Source organism: Chenopodium quinoa, unplaced genomic scaffold, assembly GCF_001683475.1.
Source record: "Chenopodium quinoa cultivar QQ74 unplaced genomic scaffold, ASM168347v1, whole genome shotgun sequence".
In the NCBI taxonomy this organism is placed as follows: domain Eukaryota; kingdom Viridiplantae; phylum Streptophyta; class Magnoliopsida; order Caryophyllales; family Amaranthaceae; genus Chenopodium; species Chenopodium quinoa.
The window spans coordinates 3772730-3794149 of NW_018742951.1; the positions used below are offsets into that span (position 1 = coordinate 3772730).

At 32.6% G+C, this 21420-nt stretch overlaps 2 protein-coding genes across 2 annotated transcripts; one reads left to right on the plus strand and one right to left on the minus strand.

Moving 5' to 3' along the window:
• Window positions 1-6390: 6390 nt before the first annotated feature.
• On the plus strand, window positions 6391-7125 carry LOC110728627. Its single transcript, XM_021908271.1, has one exon. The coding sequence runs from the start codon at window positions 6391-6393 to the stop codon at window positions 7123-7125; it is 735 nt and encodes a 244-aa protein (XP_021763963.1).
• Window positions 7126-12340: 5215 nt separating this feature from the next.
• On the minus strand, window positions 12341-19729 carry LOC110728527 (probable WRKY transcription factor 35). The gene is made up of 3 exons (XM_021908168.1): window positions 18663-19729; window positions 17735-17875; window positions 12341-13291 (listed from the first exon to the last, which is right to left on the minus strand). Exons 1-3 carry the CDS (start codon window positions 19334-19336, stop codon window positions 12676-12678), a joined length of 1431 nt encoding a protein of 476 aa, XP_021763860.1. The 5' UTR covers window positions 19337-19729; the 3' UTR covers window positions 12341-12675.
• Window positions 19730-21420: the final 1691 nt, after the last annotated feature.

Consider the following 21420-nt stretch of genomic DNA (forward strand, 5'->3'; position numbering starts at 1 on the left):
TTCATGTGTAATTAAGAGTTATTATAACTCTTAATTGTTGTTTTGTAATTACCCATTCAAATAGGTGTTACAAAGGAGTGAATTAAAGAGCTAGAGTTTCATTTAGCTTTTGTAACCGTTGAATTAATGTCACGGTTTTAGGAGATGTTAAGTGGTAACTTTTCAGTTACCTTGCTGCCCGTATTTCCTATAAATAGGGAGCTAATAACAAGAGAATAATTGTTTTTGCTTATTGATAAAAAGAATCGAGTGTTTTTAGCATTTTGCTTTGAGTTTGTCTCGAGTTAAAGTTTTTCCTTATAGCTTTGTGTTTGTTCTTGATTTATAAGATTAGGATGAACTTTGAGGTGTCTTGAGTTCTTGCCTAAGATCCCAAAACTTTGAGTGTGTTCTTGAGTTTTGGTTATCTATCCCGTTTCGTGAGTTTTTTAATGTAATTCGTGAGTAACCCGTTTTAAAAAGTTTGAATCCATCAACCTATACTCGGGTGGGTGTATTTAAACTTACATCGGTAACCTAAGTTGGAAACCTTGAACCATAACTAAGAACTAATCTTGTAACCTCTAAGTCCCCAGTTGAGTCGCCATTGTGAAGAAGGTGTGTCCATCGTTGGAGATCCTCTTCCTCTATGCCCATGGCCCTTTAAAGCCTAGGACTTTACACTTTTTAAGGTATGTTAGGATTTGAATTCCTGACTGTTTGGGGGACCTTGAATTAAAATTAATTCTATCATTACGCTTTTTTATAAGAAATTAGTAAGGAGTCGCCAATGAGTTTTAGGAAAACTCATAAACCTAGTTCATGCATTTCTCTCAAGTAGAGTTCAAGGGATAGTTAGCATGAATCATAAGTTTACCCATGCCCAAATTGGTCTACTTGTACCAAAAATGAGTTTGAGAGCGAGGGTAGTAAAATAATGTTCCCTTTAGGGGGGAATCGCTATTATAGCCCAAGTGCGGCCTCTACTAGCTCTTCCTTTTTCACAATTTCATCACCAAACAATATATGTAACATGATACCTAAAACTAAGTTAGTTGATTTTATTTACATGCGTCAATCACATAAAGATTACATAGCAACGATTGTCGTTATTCTTATTTATTCCAAATTCGTGAAAAGAACAATAAATAAACAAGATTCTCCTTGGCTTAGGTGATAAAACAATCAATTAATTTATTCCAGTCTAGTCTTTTATTAACGCAAGAATACTATGTGAAATTAATTAATTAAATTTTATTAAAGTGATCAAACAACACTAATTAATTGATTAAGGTTATTTAGGACAAGAAAAGTAATGTGATTTATCTAAGTGCTCGGAAATTTACCACTTTTCCTTGCTAGATCTTCATTTAGAACACTTATGGACTCCTTGTTCGGGAACCTCCACCGTAAGAACAAAACAATTAAAGGGTGAGTGTTTAGGACAAGAGGGATGATTATTGCATAAGTTCACAAAGTTACTTCTGACTTTTTAGGCTAATTTATGTGTGCTCAAAGCTCGTATTGAACCTCTATTTATAGGGAATGGGTGAGTTTAGGGTTTCGGACGTTTGGCCGCAGCAGGTGGCGCGCGCAACTCAGGAGGTTACGCGGGACTACTGCGCTTAAATGATTTGGTGGCACTACTAGAGGCAGCGCAACCTATGGTTTTGCACGTGGCTTTATGGTAAGATTCGATTCAGTATATTTTTGAAATTCTGAATCTTCCGCAAGCGCATCTCTAGGGGTAGCGCTGGATGTCACGCACAATCTTGTGAGTTGCGCGCGGTTTTTCCTGCGGTAGCCCTAGATTTTAACCTAGGCGCTTCAAAGTCCGTTAAAATTAGGTTTAATCTCGGGATTAGTCCTAACATCTGATCGGGCTTAGTATTAATAAGCTTTGGTTCATTTTGTTTGGGTCAAGTTAGTTAGTTTTATGTGTTTAGGCCTTAATCAGTAGTCCATAAGAATTCCTTACTCCAATCTAGCACAAAGATGGAATTATTTATCGTCATAGCACTTCCGGTCAGGGAAGGGGACCAAAAGTAAATGTCTCTAGTATCATGGACCACTTTAAGGTTCTAAAGTTGAAGATGCCAAGGCACACTTTTCTATGAGTGTGGGCAACTATAAGGGTATGGTTCCTTCTCAATGTTTTATCCAATTACTTTTTTCATTTTTACTTACAAACTACTTTTCAGGTAAGAAGAATACCATTGTCTCTTCAATCAACATGAAGGGCAAGACTGCTCAACATTAGATTAACTGTTTATCTAAGATAGCAACAGACTTTAATTATCTACCTAATGCCATAGATGACTCTCACAAAGTATTATCTATTCCCGCACTAATAGAGTTAGATTGAGAAAAATTATCTCTCTTTCAAATCCGGGTTCCTTACAAAAGTCAAAGAGTAACAAGCATAGGAAAATCCCCATGTTAAGTCCTTGAACAAGAGCACAATATGCATTAAAGACATAATTAGAGCTAGAAACTACTGATATCGCTCTTACCATTAAGTGCATTAGTTGTAACTTGTCTAAGTTTTTTGCATCTTGTTACTCACTTTAACTTCCTTCATATTAAGTCTAGCTCCCAGCATTAGCCTAGAAATAAAAATCTTCAGAGAAGACCACACCTTCCGACCCTGTTTCAATTGCAAGTGGTGAAGAATAATTAATTAATACAACAAACCATCAAAATCTCTTAGAGAAAACTGCTGATTCAAGCTTGTTGTCATTAGATAAGTCACCCCCTCATGATCCTGCACCCTCTTCTCCAACATATCAAATGCCTAATAAGAAAAGAGAAAGGGTAATGTTGACTCATGCAAGAGCCAGGGTGTTGATTCGGCTTCACATAATCAGCCAATGGGAAATGATCTACCATATGGTAGTGGTCTTGTAACTTTAAGTACCAAAGATAAAGTGGGCGATCAATCAGGCCTTTACCAATCAAACCTTGAAGTTCCTGCTCCAAAACCAGCTTCCACTTCTTCATTTTAATCAAATCAACCTACATATCCTGCTTCCATCTTAGCAAAAAAGCCTCTCAATCTGTCGATGCTAAAGTTAGCACTGATGCCCTCCTTTCTCCTAACCTATCAACTCCAGCTTCAAGGCTATCACTTGAACCAAATTAACCTTCTATGGTTGCTCCAGCCAAGGTGACAGATACTCAAGATGAAGTTGAATAAGGAAACAAGAATCTTATGCCTAACCTAACTTCAGAACCATCGCTTGAGCCAAAATAACCTTCTGTTATTGTTTAAGACCAAACAGTAGAGGTTCATGATGAAGCTAAGCCAAAGACCACAAATTCTATCCCTGTGGTTGCGGAAGACAACGCTACAAATGTTCAGGTTAGGGATACTGAGCCTCAGATTGCCCATAAAGCTTCCAATGCTACAGAGTCAAGTCTTTGAGAAGAAGCTCACACAGGGAAAGGTACATCTTCAGAATTTAGTGAGTAACCATATTCAAATCCTCTTTTCATGTCCTTTTTCTTCTATATTTAATGTGCCATATAGTGTTTCAGCGATGGCACCTTATGATAAGGAGGTTGGGAAGAGAAAATTATCCAAAGGTCAAGCGTCAGATGAATGTAAGCATTATAACTTTATTTGTTATCATGCTTATTGAGTCTTTCATTTTAACTAACACTTGTTATTGGTTATGCCCCAGTACCTACGTCTCAAGAGGTCAAACTCCTTGAAAAAGTTCTAACTCTTTGTGAGAGAGTAGAATTGCAGACGGTGCCAAGCATGCAGACTAAGCTATTTTTACAACTGATTGCCCAAGTTCGTCTACTATGGCTAATGATCTTGTTGCATGGGAGGATTTGTCTATCGCTTGTCAGGCATGTGCTGTTGAATTATCTCAGACAAGATCATCTTTTCCTCCTTCGATGGTCTCAGAAATTTCTCAGAAAGTATCCTAGGTCTTCCAACAACGAGTTCTTCTAAAGAAAAAAGATCTTAGGTTAGACTTGGAGATGTATCACTTGTAAGTTGAGATTGATGACCTTATTGAAATGAATAGTATCCTTCAAACAAGTGTATTATTCTGATAGAGGGTTCGAAATTAATTAGGGAAGCTAATTATTCAATGAAGTCAAGTGATCGGAATGTCTAGCTAGAGGCCACTTTCGATCATTAAGATTAATATAATTAATCTTACGGCTTGTTGACTGAACCCAATGGGTGACACCCAATCGTGTAATCGAACTAAGGCGACGAATTAATCCGAAGGGTTAAATACGTCAATAAAGATATTACATACTCAAATGTCGAATTATGAGCTTAGAGCGTCGAAACCGCCCGTCGAACGTCGAGTCAATTCTAGGAATAGACAAAGATGTAAAATAAGTCTGTATTTTATAATTTTTCTCTCTTACTTTAAACCCCACTTAAATAATTTTATCATTTCTCTCTCTCCCATGGTCCCCACTTAAATAATAAAAATATCTTCCCTCTCACATACTTTCTCTTTCATGGTTCCATCTTACTTTTATTATAATAAATTATTCACACACTCACAATATTATATTACTCTCCTAAAACTCCGTGCATCACCAAATGACGCATTTATTAAAAAAAATGAAGTAAGTAAGAATAAGACGCTCTATTAAAATTGAAACTCTTATTCCCTCCATTTTTGTAAGTGCTCTATTTGGATTTTGTCACTATTCATTAGACTTACTTTAGCCAATGTTTATGAATTATACATAAGAAAAAATATAGTCTTGCGAGTACTTGCTTGTTAGAATCGTCTCAATAATTAGATTATTAATACTCAATTGTTATAGTTTATTGTTAGTGATAATTAAAGATATTATTAGTCAAAATTTTACATTGATATGCAAAAAATACAGAGGGAGTATAACTCAAGCAAGTCTGGGTTTGTAGATAATGATCCTAGAGAGTATTATACTACCTCCGTTTTTTTTTATGTACAACTTTGGGCCTTTTCACGGTTCACGAAGCAAAAGATTGAAGGGTAAAGTTTAGGAAAAGTAAGTAGGTTTAATTAAAGGGGGAGGAGAGAGAAAGTGTGGCCACCCACAATTAATTTTGGTGGGAAATTATTGGAGAAAATGCAAGTGGGGTATTTCCCCCCAAAAAAACCACCGAAAATTTGAAGGATGGTTTTTTGGGTTGAAATTTTTGTTTCCCCCCAGTTTTTTAAAAAAGCCTGCCAAACTCAATTGTTTTCAAAAAAATTAGGGGGCTATATAAGCAGCCCACCCACCATTAAATTTCAGAATTCAGCATTTAAGGAGGGAATTTTAGCATCCTCCATTGTCACACATTAAATACAACCATTAATGTTTGAAGCTGGGTTACACACACCAGCAAAAACAGAGTTCATTCCCCAAAAAATTACAGCATCCTACCTTAACCAATACGGTTAGTTTAATTACAAACTACCTAATCTGTTAACAACTTTACAAAAAAAGGGTTGCACTGCTGTCAATACTGCACAACTGAGTTTAGTCTTCATCTTCAACCCAAAAAATCAGCAGGCCCCTCACTCCATCTTCCTGTGCTGGCAAATAAAATAGACATGGCAGAAAATGGTGATTCTGTTTTTTTTTTATATCGAACACATTCTAAATGAAGAACAGATGGCAGAGTTGTGGTTCGATGAAGAAGAAGAGATACAGGATGCATGCATTTGGGAGTACGATTCAGAAGATGAAACCATGGAAGGTAACCAAGAAGAACAACAACAGCAACAACACATAGACACTGATTTTGAACATACACAAATGCAACAGCAAGCTGATGAAGGGACTCATAGTGTATGCAAAAAGCAACTAACTTTGCAGCAAAGAAGGAAAATTGTTGATGCACTTTTGGTGAAAATGAACAATGGGACTTTTCCAAGGGTTCACATGAAGAAATTATCATCTGAATTCAATGTTCACAAATCAACAATCACAAGAATCTTCACAGACATAAAAAGGCAGCTGTCAATAGGGGACTTGATTGATGTCAGGACTAAAAAATATGGCAAAACAAGGAGAAAGCCATTACAAATTTCTGATGAGACCCTCCAGTCAGTCCCAATACATTTAAGGTAGACAAAAAGGAGCTATGCAGGAGCATTGAAGATCAGTCTTAGTACAGTTCACAATTTGAAGAAGAGAAGAAGGCTAAGAACACACACATGCTGCAACAAACCATTGCTGACAGCAGACCATAAGGTTGCCAGACTAAGATAGATTTTGTCACATATAAATCCAATTAGAGGGAATGAGGACCCCACATTTGTTGATGAGGAATGTCATACACTATGATGAGAAGTGGTTCTACTTGAACCCTGATAAAAAGAGGTTTTATCTACTGCCAAGTGAGGAGGATCCTTACATGGCAGTTCAGTCAAGAGATTCAAGCTCAAGGAAATGTTCATGGCAATTATAGGGAAGCCATTATATGGCACAAATGGAGATATGTTACATGATGGGAAGTATGGCATCTTCCCATTCACTATCCAGCAAGTAGCACAGAAGTCAAGTATGAAAAGAGCAAGAGGGACTATGGAAACAAAGGCACTCCAGAACATAAACAGAGAAGTTACCAGAGAGATGATGCTAACAAAGGTCATTCCAGCAATCATGTCAAAATGGCCTGAAGGTCTGCCCAAGGATGTGGTCATCCAATGGGACAATGCAAGGCCTCACCAAGTTCCTACAGATGATGAGTTTCTGGCAGCAACAATAGCTAATGGCTTTAACATTCAATTTGTTTTTCAGCCAGCACAGTCACCTGATTTGAATGTCCTTGACTTAGGGCTTTTTAGGTCTATACAATCTTTGCAATATCAATCTTTTCCTAGGGACTTAGAGGAGCTGGTTGAAAAGGTCAAACAGTCTTATGACACATTCAACCCCCATGTTAACAAGTACATCTGGGTTACATTGCAAAAATGCATGATTAAGATACTCAAGGAAGAAGGTGGTAACAAGTACAAAATACCGCATATGAACAAAAAAAGGCTGGAAAACTTTGGCAATCTTCCAGATTTGGTAGAGGTCCAGAAAGAGGTAGTATTCGAGGCTGTGGAGTACCTAAACACTATGTTTAAGCCAGCAAATCAGGGCACTGAAGAAGTCACAGAAGATTTGGAGGTGGATGTAGATTAGGGGACTCATTACAAGAACAAGACAACACATGGACTGCCACACATAACCACTTCTCCTAGTAAGTTTCTTTTTTTGTTTTTTCAAAAAATTGTTGAAGAATCAAGTGGTTAGGTGTATTTTGTTCATTACAATTATCGAAACAAGTAAGGCAGTCTATTATAATGTCTTTAGATTATGATGTGGTCTTTTGTAATGTTTTATGTTCATTAGTCAAAGGTATTGTCTTTTTTACCCACATTTTTAATGGAATATGAATAACAAAGATAGACAATTTATGTGGGCACTCAATCCATCAGAGGGTTATAGTGTCATTGTTGAATACTACACATATGCACAAGGGTACCTCAACAACAACAGCATTATGCATGTTGATGGAGCAATTCACTTGTGCATAGTGAAATTCAATGGAGTCCCTTCATCATGTGGATATGGGTAAGCTAAATAGCATATCAAACTATGGGACTCAATACAAACCAGGAAACACAAGCTAATCACAGGGGACTCCTTTTAAGGGACTGATTAGGCAACAATGAACATGCACAAGAGACCAGCCTCATCATTCATCAATCAAGTCCACACAGCCAGCATAGTCTATCCCAAGGAACAACCACACAATGAACTCCACACAGGCAACATCAACCAGAAGCCAACATCAAACATCCAACATTATTCCAACAAAACAACAGAAAATGCAATAGATACAACATTAATTAAAACACTCAACAAACCCTAGTATCCAGGGTGACAGAAATTTCCTCAACAAACCCTAGTATCCAGCATAGATCAACAGAACAAACAATTAAACCCCCAGATTAAACATGACCAACAACCTAACATGCAACCACATCCAGTCAAACATTCCCACAACAGCAAACTCTAGTATCCAGAGTAGATCAACAGAACAAACAATTAAACCCCCATATTTAACATGACCAACAACCCAACATGCAACCAGATCCAGTTAAACATTCCCACAACAGCAAACCCTAGTATCCAGAATAGAACAACACAACAAACAATTAAACCCCCAGATTTAACATAACCAACAACCCAACATGCAACTAGATCCAATCAAACATTCCCACAACAACAAACAAAGTATCTAGCATAGATCAACCCAACAAAAATTAGGACTATTTTTTTTTAAAAAAATTAAGAATATTAGGGTTAGAAATCATTACGCAAGCGTCAGCGCTCAGCCTCCTCATCAGAGGACAGCACCACGAAGTCGGAGACCGGCAAACCATGCATACGGCTCAGCGCCACCAACACCGCCTTCCTACGTTGCCTTTTCTTCGGCGGAGGCCTGGAAGCCTTGGGTCGGGGCTTGGGGGTGGGCGCAGCACTGACCTCCCCACTTTGGGACTCCAGATCTACAGAAACGACATCAAAATCAAGCTTTTTTTTCCATGGGACTCGCCTTCACCCTCATCCTTGTTCTTCTTCTCCGCCTCATCAATGTTTTTAAAAACTTCCCCCAAAGCCTTGAATGTGGTCGGAGAACAGTAGCTTGGCCCATCTTCATGCGTGTACAGGCGACGAGGAAAATCATCACCTCTGTTTAAATCGTTAATCAGGGACTTGATAAACTTAGCCTCACTGTTGTCGTCGGTGCCAATATAGGCGTCAACGAGTGGATCTAGGTCAACCATGGAAATTTGGGACTTTGGATGTCGTTGGAAAGGGGAGGGAAAGGGAGATGTCATGAGGTGGAATGGAGAGGAAGGAGGCGAACAACAGAGGAAGGCGAAGGACACAAAGAAGACGAAGAACACAAAGAACACGAACAACCAGATCTAGGGTTCTAAAGAACTCTCTAGATCAGTTTATTAAGGTGGTTGGGAAGATGGAGAGTTGTGTCGGTTGGGGCATAAATGGAGGGACTAATTAGGTTAGGATAATTTAGGTGATTTGAGTTAAGTGGGGGTTTATGGGTAATAAGGGGTAAATGTAAAAAAGTTTTAATTTTTAATAAAGGGTAATATAGTAATTTAAAGGATTTTTGTTTACCCAAAATAGAATGAAAAAAGAAAGTTGCACATAATAGTGAATGGACTAAAATGACAAAAGTTGCACGTAAGAAAAAAACGGAGGTAGTATATACCTCACCGTGTATGTATAATATACCAATTGAACCAACAGTAAATCAAGTGATGATGTCGCATCAAAACTGTACATTCTGACAATAATTACTTATTTAAACTGTAGAAGCGTTCTGTTTCTCCGCTTTCTGTCCCATCTTTCAATGACTTCCATAAAGGAATCTCTTGGGCTTCGACGTGATTGAGTGGCGGGGTTTTTCAATTTTTTTTTATTCACTTGCTAATTTTATTTTATTTGATGCGTATCATTTTATGGCTTAACTTTTCTTATTTTAATTTTTAATTGGTTGCCAACTGAAGTTAGTTTTTGTCATAGTGATTAAGAAATACTTGTATACTGCTAAAAGAAGTCAACTCATTGCTTTTATAATTGCTTCTTATATTCTTTATCTTTCATTTTTGTTCTAGAAGTGGGTAGTTGGGTTTTGGAATTGTTAATTAGAATTTTAATCTGATAAAAGTGGTATTTCAAATTTATCGTATTAATAGTAGGATATTTACTTTTTATTCCCTTTATTTTCGTAAATCTTACGAGTACTAAGTTAATGTAGCTACGCAAATCAATAAAAATTGGAAAAATGGATCATGTATGTGAGTGATTTTGCTTTAAGGAGGAGAGATATAGAATATAAGTTTTATTAAATATAATTGAGTCTCACACGGGTTGTATATGACAAAAATAAAGAAATAAAAGGTTGTTACAATAGGAATAAAGTAAAAATGAGTAAAAATTAAAAAACGAATGAAACAGAATGTGAGTAGAACTTAGAAAAATGGATGATGTATAGATTTGTCCCTTTGATCCATCCCAAATTAAATATCGTATATACCTTATTCAGCCAAAAATTTTAACTTTAATCATGTTAATTAGTCAAAAGAATTTTTACATTAACATATGATAAAAATTAGGAAAATTCTCTTTCGTACTCACAAGTTTTTTTTTAATTTTCTTTTTGGTGAATAACAAAAATTTCAATTATCGTTGGTAGTCATGAATTATAAGAATAAATTAATCATAACATTAATGATATATTTTAGTTAAATTCTTTAAATAGGGTTAGTTTTTTTTTTTAATAGTTAAATTATTTTTAAAATAAATATTTTTTTTTTCTTTTTGAAAAAAACCACCACCCCAGCTCCCGTAGCCAAGCCACCCCCGCCCCCGGCGCCAGCCGCACCCAGATCCCCCTCCTCAAGCGCCGACACCACCCCTATCCCTACATCCTGTCGTCATCCCTCCCCTTCCTCTTGAACCCCCTCCGTCCCTGACCCACCAAAATCCCCTAAAACCCCTGAGATTTTTGATCTGCTTCTTTGTTGTCGCTACTCAAAGAGAATTTAGATTGATATTCCTTCTTCAAATCTTCAATTAATAGTTCTTATTTCAGATTAAATCCTATCCCCTAATTCATTGATTAATCACAAACAATTTGAAGAGTAGCAAAATTTTAAAACACTATACTCTTCTTTTGATTCTTCAAGTTTGCTTGTTATTCTTGATTATCAAGGTGAAAATCAAAGAATTTTTATTCGTCGATTTAATGCAATTTGTGGCTTGGTTTTAGTTTTTTTTTTTTTTTTTTTTTTTTTTTTTTGACAAGTTTTAGGGGGTTTCGAGGAAGGGGAGTTCGTGGTTCAGGAGGAAGGGGGAGGGGTAACGACAATGGGTTGGGAAAGGGCGGTGCCGGCTCTGGGGTAGAGGGTCTCTGCGCGGCCGATGCTGGCAATAGGGGCTAGGCGGGTTGGGGTGCGGGTGGGTGCTGGGCTAGTAGGGGAAGGATGGTGGTTGTTTTATTTTAAATTATATTTAAAATAATTTAATTATTAAAAAATTAAATTAAAAAACTAACCATAGTTAAATATTTTAATAAAAATTTATTATTAATGTTATGGTTAACTTATATTAAAAATCTAGGATTACCAAATATAATTGAAATTTTAGTTGTTCATCAAAGAGAAAATTAAAAAACTTGTGAGTACGTACCAAAGATAATTTCCCTAAAAGTTATGAATTATCCAATAAATTAGCTAATATCCATCTTACCATGAGTCCAATCGTACACAATACGACCTTCTCTTGTTAGATTTGTCTAGATATTTACAGTCAAAATTAACTTTGACCGTTATCTTTAATTAATTTTCTATTATTATAACTGTAAGATGTTATTAATTAAATACATATTTTAACTGATAATACAACACATTAATCAATATACATGTACATAGAAATCCAAAAATGGTGCTATCCCTCCAAAAAAACAAAACAAAAAAAAAATAAAAAAAGGTTACTGTTAACTTTCACAGAATAAGCTAAGAATGAAGTCAATTGAAATCACATAAAAACTTATGTCCGTCATAAATAGACACACAAAAACTTCAGAGTAAGGGCTTATTTAGTTCACCTTATTTTTGTTATTTGATTTGGTCTAATCTAATCTGATCTGGTGTGATCTGATGTAATTGTCCGATTTGACCAAATTTTGACCTTATGTGTATGATGATTTATAAATAAAAAATATATCAAGTGAGGTCTTGTTAAATTCGTAATAATGTGTATCATTATGATATTAAAGATATATATAGCGATAAAATAACGCACACAAAACGATAAACTGCATCATAACATTTTTTTTCTAATCTGGTACGAATTTATTTTTTGTCAAATAAGTAAACTTAATGAGAACTAAATTAAACATGGCCTAACTCAAAAGCACCAATATTAGACGAAGCCTTTGCCAGGACTCTAGTCATTAGAGTAGCAGAAGATACTATATTTCGTTGGTACATTTGTATTTAATGTTGGTACAAAATTATGTACCAATAGATGGTCTAAAAAGAACCAACGAGAATTAATGGTTTTTAACATACAACTGACAAGAACAGTTATGTTAATGATTTAGACTATTGTTAGAGATCAACCGCATTATGGCAATCCGCAAAATACATTTAGGTGGCTAACAATTTAAAATAAATTTGGTTGAATTTTCTTTTTAAAGGCACTTAATTTAACTATTACAGGGTTTCAAAAAAAAAAAAAAAATTAACTATTACAGAGTACTAAAAAATCTTCGATAAGAACAAATGCAATATATGTTTACGAGCTAAAATGAAAAAGAAAAAGAATCATCATACACATATTCTATATACAAAATTATCGTAAGTGGTTGTATAAAATTGTTCAAGACCACGACAATAATACCACTTTACATCAAAAATGGTCAAATATTATGGAACCAATTTGTATGAAGGCCCATTTTACCCATTCAAATGAATAATCCTAATCATCTTTATTTCTCTAGCTTATAGTTCTATGATTAACCACCATTAGTTGATATACAAAGTTTTTTATTGAACCAAATGTGCATGATGACACTTTAAATACACAAAAAAAAAAAGAAAAAAAATTATATATATGATTATGGATAATTAATCAAAGAAGTGTCAAACATCACCTTTTGAACTTTTCTTGGTCCAAAGATGATGTTGTATGATCATTATTTTCTTCATTTGTAGGTGTGTTGTTGTTTGTTGCCCAATCAAAAAGACCACTAAAAGAATCAAACCCTTTGCACCCTTGAGTACCAAATATCTCTAGAGGATCATCACTCTCGAACTCAACTAAATCGGCGAAAAAATCTTGATCAGCTTGTTGGTGACGGCCATTATTAGTCTTTGGTTCCGGCAAGATAAGTGGACGATAACTTTCAATTATTTCGTCCACCTTGTTACTGTCTAGCCGGTCATCGTAGAGTTTGATCTCTTCTTCTTTGACCGTAGAAAAAGTTGTCGCGGTTGTTGAAACATTTTCATTCTCTTCCTTGATGAGTATGTTACGGAATTTGTTGTTGCTCGGTTTTTGCGAGGGTGGTGATGATGCCTTAGAAGAGGTTTTCGAGGCCGGTTGAGATGACCTAGTTGAGCCTGCTAAAGCGTTTCTTTGGGTTGGCCAAGGATGATTGTGCTCCGATGTGTATGTTATGACTAGCATATTAGGATCTGTTCGACTTCGTTCTACTTGTTTTCTTGCTGAACATCCTTTTGAACTACTACATCTATAATAGCCCCTGTCAAAATTCCAACAAGAAATTCATGTCAAAAGATGAATAATGCATATTGTTAAGACGACTTGATTTGCTAGCTAATTTAATTAATTAAATTTTTAAGGGTGGTAAGTTGGTAATCATAACTTAGGATTCAATTCATTTTGTATCATACTATCATCTAATATGTCTTTTATTCCTTTCTAAAGCATGCATATATACTAAACTAATTAGTTAAGGTGTTAAAAGTTAACCTATTAAATTGTTTATCACTACATGCACATACTACGTACACTTCTTTATTTAATTTATAAATAAAGGGGAACTCGAACATGTGATTTATTGTATTCAAATCCTTATCTCATTAATAAAAGTTTGGTGTAATATCTATATGTGCGGGATTCAATTTTTATTAACTAGTTATTAATAAAATGAAGAATCATAATACAACAATTTTTTTTTTTGGTGAGAATCATAATACAACTATACAACCATATAAGAATCATAATTTTTTAATAATCTAAAAAAAGTAATGGTACTAAAAAAAAAAAAAAAAAAAAAAAACAAAAAAAAAAAGCTCTCTCAGTGCTATAGAAATTTTACTAAACTAGAGACGACATTATTCAACTAAAGTGCGTCTTTAACTACGAACAAAATTTTCACGTGTGAATTCCTACTTTTAGAGGGGAAATAAAGCTCTTTTTGCAAAGGATTAGCTTGGACGTTTTAAGAGGAGTGTATATATTTTGCGGTTATTGTAAATCTATTATCATACTCTATACCCTGTTTCATATTTGAAAACCACTGTTTCATATTATGTGCAAAAAAAAATTTGAATCTTTTGCCAAAATAGCTATTTTAGTCAAAATATTTACCAAAATGGATATTTTTAAAATGTAATTCCCAAACTAGCTATAACATTTTTTTTTGAGGAAAAAACTAGCTATAACATTGACTAAATAATGCATTACCATTTAATCATTTATAAATTTTGGAAATTTGTGTTTTACCAATTGAACCATTTTTTTTTTGTTTTGTTTTGTTTTGTTTTATTTTATTTTTAATCAAACCTACTACATACTCTTGCACGTAAGGGTATTTGATGAAATACCCAAATGAAGTTCGCTACGTTGATAAGCTTCAAAGTCTTATATGAAATATGATCTTCACCTATCTTGGATAATTATAATATGCAATCAAATGATCTTTTGTACTAAATTAACAGAATAATACGGAGTAATTTTTTTTATAAGGTTTAATTAAAGCACGCTCTTTGAATGTATTCATCATCTACAGCTACGTAACCAACAAATACATATGCAAAAAATCAGTTTTTTACTCAATCAAATATGCAATTAAAACAAAATAAACAATACAGTATACATAATTATAAATTATAGAATGATGAGAAACACCTAGCTTTAATCAAAGATTAAAAAGAGGGTATTGGATCAATTGAAAACTGGTGGCAGAGTGGGAAGGTTAAACCTAATTCCAAATAAAATTGATCGATTATATTCAATAGTGAATTTTTTTTAAGAAAAAATAAAATAAAATTCTTCTGCAAAACCAGTTCAAATGACTAAATGAGGAAAAAGAATAATATTCCATATCTTTTGCATTATTTAGTCAATATTATAGCTAGTTTGGGAATTACATTTTAAAAATAGTCATTTTGGTAAATATTTATGTTAAAGTAGCTATTTTGGCAAAAGATCCCTTTTTTTTTTTTTAGTTGTCATTTCTCTTTATTTTTTACTCATCATCGCATTTATCTCTATAATTCTCTCTCCATTTAGGAGGCCATATAAAAACATTTGTTGCACATAATATGAAACTTAAGTAGTAATCATTGTTATCGCATTAAGTATCTCCCTAAAGAAAAAGTTATACTCTGATCCGTCCTAAAGGTTATCTCCATTTAGAATTTATAAACTATTCACGACTTAAGATAATATTCTAAATTTGTTTTCAATACATACATACGAAAAACATGATATGTTGATTTGTCTCAATTATTCCTTATAGAATACAAAATTTTAATCTTATTATTTACATGGAATTAGATATATTAACAATTTAAAATGTCCATTGACAAACATGTCAACTGGATATAAGAGGAATTTCAAGGATAAGTGGATGTACTAATTAATGTTAGTAGCCTAGTATTTTCATCTATAGCTTTCAAAAGATTTTAAATAATTAGAATTACTTCATCTACAAATTATCCTTTCGATAAATTAGCATTCTTAATTTTTATGATCAATTAGTTAAAACATATGAAGTATTTTATCTTCAATTAATTGTATAGTCAAATTAGTTTTGATTTAGGCTCAGTTCTCTTTACCTTACAAAAAATATTAAGCCAAAATAATTTCAGTTTAGTTCAATTGAAATAATTTTAGTTTGTAAAAATAATTTTACTTTAGCAAAAATAATTTTAGTTCAGTAAAAATAAGCAATTCAATAAAAATGATTTCAACTTGGTAAAAGTCAAAAATTTTAAAGAAGATATATAATAGAGAATTAGTAAAATTATTTTAAGTGAAATAAAATAAATTTTAGCTCATTAAAAATAATTTAAGTTCTATAAAAATAATTTCAGTTCAGTAAAAATAATTTAAGTTAAGCTAAAATAAGGTTAAGAGAATACGTTCTTGCAATTTTTTAAAAAAATAGTATTATAGTTTAATATTAAGTCCCTATTCACTTAACCTTAAAAAATAATATAAAGTAAAAATAATTTCAGTTCAGTAAAACTAAGTTCAGGTTAGCAAAAATAATTTCAATTCAGCAAAAATAATTTCACTTTAGTAAAAATGAGCAACTTTAAAAAAAATATAATAGAGAATCAGTAAAAATAATTTTTGTTCAACAAAAATAATTTATGTTCAGTAAAAATAATTTAAGTTCATCAAAAATAACTTAAATACAGTAAATATAATTTTAGTTCAGCAAAAATAAGCTAAAGTGAACAAGGCTAACTCTAATTCTTCATCTTCTACAACAACACGTAATTGGAAAAAAAAATGAGGATATAGAGTGTATACAGGGGCCTTTTTGTTTATTTGGGAGAGAATGTGCAATTAAATGTGTTAAACAATGAAAGTTTCTTAAGACTCTAAAAGAGTACAATAAATCTTGTGTAAGGCGGGCTTATGTTAATTTTATTGTAAGACAGTCAATTTAAGAGTAACTTTAATGATTTTTATGGTAATTTTAACCATTAAGGGTAACTTTTAATTTTTATCATTTTGATTATATATTAATATGTGATTTCTAATAATTACATGCTGTGAAGGCTAATGTAATTAATCTAATACATTATAAATATTTTTTAAGGGTAAAATTTTTGTTATAAAAATGTAACTTTTGTAGTAAAAAAGAGTAACTTTAAATATTTTTAGGGCAGCTATATCCCTTTTACAATGACTTAATGAAAATCTGCATTAATCAAGAATTTGTGAAAAGAGTATCGAAATTAAGAAAAAATACTCACCAAAGTAAGAAATAAAATATAAGTACGTTATAAAAAAAAAAAAAAAAAAAAAAAAAAAAAAAAAAAAAAAAAAAAATTGATACAGTAACTAATTTCAGGAACGATTCTGAATTGAAAGTAAGAAATAGGAACGGAAAGAATATTGCATAGATAACTAATAATAAGAAATCGAAACACAAAATTCTCAATAATTATCCATAAATTTACAATACACTTGTATAAGATTGGTTTGCGTATCGAATACAACATTTAGAGTAATAAATACTTACAAACGAGTCAACCTTGATTTTAGCAAAGAAATATTTTAGCATAATATAGCATGGTACCTATAATTGGTAGGTTCTTATACTTTTACCTCAATTAGTAAAATATTGGTCTAAAATTAAAGAATGAAGATATTTCTTAAGCCATTAAATATCTCTATTAACTTACAAAATATTATTTGTTCAATCACCAAGTTGAGTACTAAGAAAGTGGAGTATTAAAACAAAAGGCACACATTCTAGATTTTAACGTAAACCTTGAGAAATAAGAAGTGTTTGTGTCTCCTTTAGATTTATTTGACATCTATACTTAAAGATACACAATAATAATGGAATGTATCAATAATTGATTTAATGTTGCAATGAACCTATACTATAGGGTACGTAACCCCTAAAAAAGGTTTGTATGTACTCTATTAAATAAGGGTTGTCGTTTCTATTTATATATTGAGAACCACAAAATAAAACCGGTACCAATTCAACTAAATTAAAGTTGCTCAATACAACTACCCTGTAACATATAATTGTATATGTACGTAGTAATTAGACCAAATTCTATTTTATATTAATGATCTTGAATCCATAAGATTGTAATTAATTATAGTATGATACTTCATGTAGTATTAGTTGGAAATGCATGTGAAACTAATTAAATTGAGCTTCTACATAAATATGTTTAACGAAGTAGAGAAATATATAATTTACCTAGGATAAGGAGAACCTTTGATGGGTTTTTGACCATATTTTCTCCATGCCCAAAGATCAGAAGGTACCACTTCTCCTGTTTGCCTGCTGTTTGCTGGTGCTGGTGCTGGTATACACACCACTTTCTTAGCTTGTATTTTCCTGTCCATACATTATCAGTATTTATCTTATTTATTCTGTACAAAGTATATACGACTATACGAATACATTCTTCATGTATATTATTTATGGGGCAAGTTTAATTTTAATTATTTTAATTTTTTTTCTCTCTTTTATTATAAAGTTTAGTTACATTTAAAAATTTATTATACAAGTACTACATTTAATTCGTGATTTTATAACAGAAACATTCATCATTTGAGACATAAGAACTTTTATTTAAAATTTGTGTAAAAAAAGAACTTTAAATTATAACCCTTCTCCTTTGGTATTATGGCTATATTTGGGGGTATTTAGAATTTAATATAATTTTTAAAAAATGTGTGCATAACTAATTTTAGCAGTGTTAATGTTTACATCTCTGACACCGAACTGATAGTGCATAAGTACATGACTACATAATATGCCACTAGCTGGGGAGGCGTATAGCTAAGCTAGTAGACATCGACAAAACATAAAAAAGGCCTCATCATATGGAGTAGGAGTAGAAGAGTAGGGTTGATAATACTACCTTCGTTTTTAAAAGCTCTTACTGTTAGGATGGTGTTTATCTCTCAACAAAAAAAAAAGTCAAAACAAAAGAAATCGAATACATATTTAATTCTTTAATTTCTTAATGAAATTTACTTTCTTGTAATTAAATAGAAATTTAATGGAGTATTAAGTACGGAATACATAAAATAAAAAAGAAATAATTTTGATGCAAGAAACTAGATTAAAATTTCTTCTAAATAAACAAAAAAAGGAAATTAGATTAAAATAATCTAACCTTCTTTTGATACCATGATTTCGCGGAGACGGGATCTGCAACTGTTGTACAGCGGCGGTGGTTGTAGAGCTGTCAACGAACGCACCCTTATGGCTGCTACTACAGCTAGCATTATTCATGCTTATCAATTGGTTAGACATGAATCCATAACCCGCCGCAGCAGCCGCCTTTACAACATTAGGCGAGGCTGCTGCTGCTGCAGGTAGTAATGGAAGTTTCCCATCATTATTATTACTTCTACTGCAGTTATTACCGTTATTATCAATAACTTTATGACTAGTATTATTACTATCTGATAAGATCTGAACCATATTATTAGAAGAGAATATATTACATAAACCGTTGTTGATAATACCCGGTGTCTGCGACGGTCCCATAACTTGTTGCGCTTGTCCATCCGCGCCACTAGCTAACCGTCCACCACCTTGACCCTCGTCATCGACTCCCATGTTGTCGAGGAAACTAGTCGACGATGTTGATATAGCATCGATATTGCGGAGTAGGGTGTCTGCAGGGAATGAATAAGCATCATTTCTTATTAACCGGTACGAGTCTTGGTTCGATAAACCAAATCGATCACTTGTGGTAGCAGTTGTGGTTGTATTGTGGTTGATTACGCCGATACCTCCGCTAGCTCGAACTATATCAGCTAGATCCCCTAAAAAGTTATCCATATCTTGACAAAAATGAATTACTAACACACATAAACTTAAGATGAAGCAAATTATAGCTAATAAGCTTAATGTTAAGCAGAAGGAATAATATTAGTAGAAAAAATGAAAAGAAGAAAAAATATGAGAGCAAAAGAGAAAAAGGGGAGAGAGAGAACTGCGCTGACTTTTTGGTAAGAAACAGCTCTAATAGTGCACGCAAACCGGGTGATCTAGAGAGAGAGAATTTTAAAAAAAAAGTAAGATAATCAAAAATTAATAATTGGGTTAGAATATCAGTTGGTTAATTTATCACGAAGTATCAAATTGGGTCAAATTTCTGCAACTAGATAAATATTTTAATTTGTTGCTGCTTCCCTCTTGTATCCTTGCAACCTCATCATCATCAAAGTTCAAAGATGATAATATGAAAAGACCCTTTTAATAATACCTGTGTCATTTTCGGAAAACTTGTGACGGGGAATTAAAGATGCGGCATATGGCCGCGTTTCCCGGCTAACGTTTTTTCTTACTAGCATTCCCCTTTTTCTTTTAACTTTTTGCCTTCTGACGGTATAGACTTATGGTCTATTTTATTCATCTTATTTTCACTTATTTTAAATATAATAAATTTATATAAGTTCAGTTAAATTCAGATAAGTTTCATTCATGAAAAATAAATAAATTTTTTTGATAAAGATTACTTAAGTTCAAATTACAATTAAAATAAGTTTTAATAAGATCTAATAAATTTAAATTAGTTCACATGCATAAAAATCAGGTGAATTAAAAACACATCCTTCATACTATAGAGTTTTTAAAAATTGACTTAACTCAAGAAATCGATCAAAATTAATTGAAATTTATCAAAATTAATAACATGTGAAGTTAAAATGTGAACCTAATTCGTGAACATTGCAAAAAAACTTGTATGAAAAAAACTAATACCTCAAGTGCACGGTGTATAATATGTAGTATCACTACCAAATACGTGTTGAATTCACGAGGATGAGAATACCAAAATTATACATACATAATTAAATGAAATTATGTGCGATGCACGAATTTTTTATACAGAGTACATAAATTTTTTCTTAATTAGACTATATAATATTTTGATTTATTTAATTTGCTTGTTAGAAAAGGACATTTTTATTATTTTTAGGTTAATTTGTATTTTACCACCCACAAAAAGCCACTTTTTGAAGTTATTGCTCACATAAAATTTATTTCAAAATACCACTCAAAAAAGACAAAAAAAAAAAAAAAAAAAAAAAAGAAAAAAAAAAAGAGAAAGATTTCACAATCAATTATAGAGGTGGAAAGAAGCATAAAGTAGAGGTGTATTAGGGGGAAGATAAAAACTTAACAATGTATAAATGAGAAAAGCCAATTATAGAGGTTTACCAATTGGAATTTCCCTAAAACAAATTAGGGTAAATAAACTGATAGAACTTAGTACTCACTCTTATTCATTATTATGCAACTTGGAATACAACGTTACATCATTATTAAATTGTTAGTAGCTTCAATAAAAATAATAAATCAAAACAATTAAATCAAAGAGTTAGAAAAATTGATATCACCCTCGGGATTTACCTTTCACGCCTTAGTAAAAATTGTAGAACATTCGGATCTTTTTTTTGACTTTGAATTACTTGAATAGGATTGGAAATAAAGTCAAGCACCAGAGAAATTGTACGTCAAAGCTTTACATCTAAGTCTTTTGGGTCGTATGGGATTGAAAAAATAGTTGTTGGAATGTCGAATTTGCCTCCTCAAAATAAGAAAGTAAGGGTGGTATTATAGACTTAAATATCGGAAGATGATAGGATTTCAAAAGGGAATAGAATTTTGAAACGCGAGTCAACAATCTTGCAGTTTTTATTTTTATCTAACTTATCCTTTTGATACAAAACTTGAAATAAGATTATAATACATCGTTGAAAATCTCTAAAAGTCTAATTATTAATTCCAACCCAATCAAAATCAGATTAATATCTTATGTAGAATTTGATATATGATCGAAATAATGCAACAGTGTTGGCTTTGGACCGGGTTCAGTACTTTGATCATATCAATTTAGTTTCGAATCGTTATTGGGGTTA

Bases quoted from the DNA above. Each gene is read 5' to 3' on its own strand.
- LOC110728627 (XM_021908271.1), top strand. From the start codon at position 6,391: ATGGCAATTATAGGGAAGCCATTATATGGCACAAATGGAGATATGTTA.
- LOC110728527 (XM_021908168.1), bottom strand. From the start codon at position 19,336: ATGGATAACTTTTTAGGGGATCTAGCTGATATAGTTCGAGCTAGCGGA. The intron at 17,876-18,662 runs GTTAGATTATTT...ATGTATGGACAG, and splicing joins AATCATGGTATCAAAAGAAG to GAAAATACAAGCTAAGAAAG. The intron at 13,292-17,734 runs GTAAATTATATA...GAATTTTGACAG, and splicing joins AAAGGTTCTCCTTATCCTAG to GGGCTATTATAGATGTAGTA.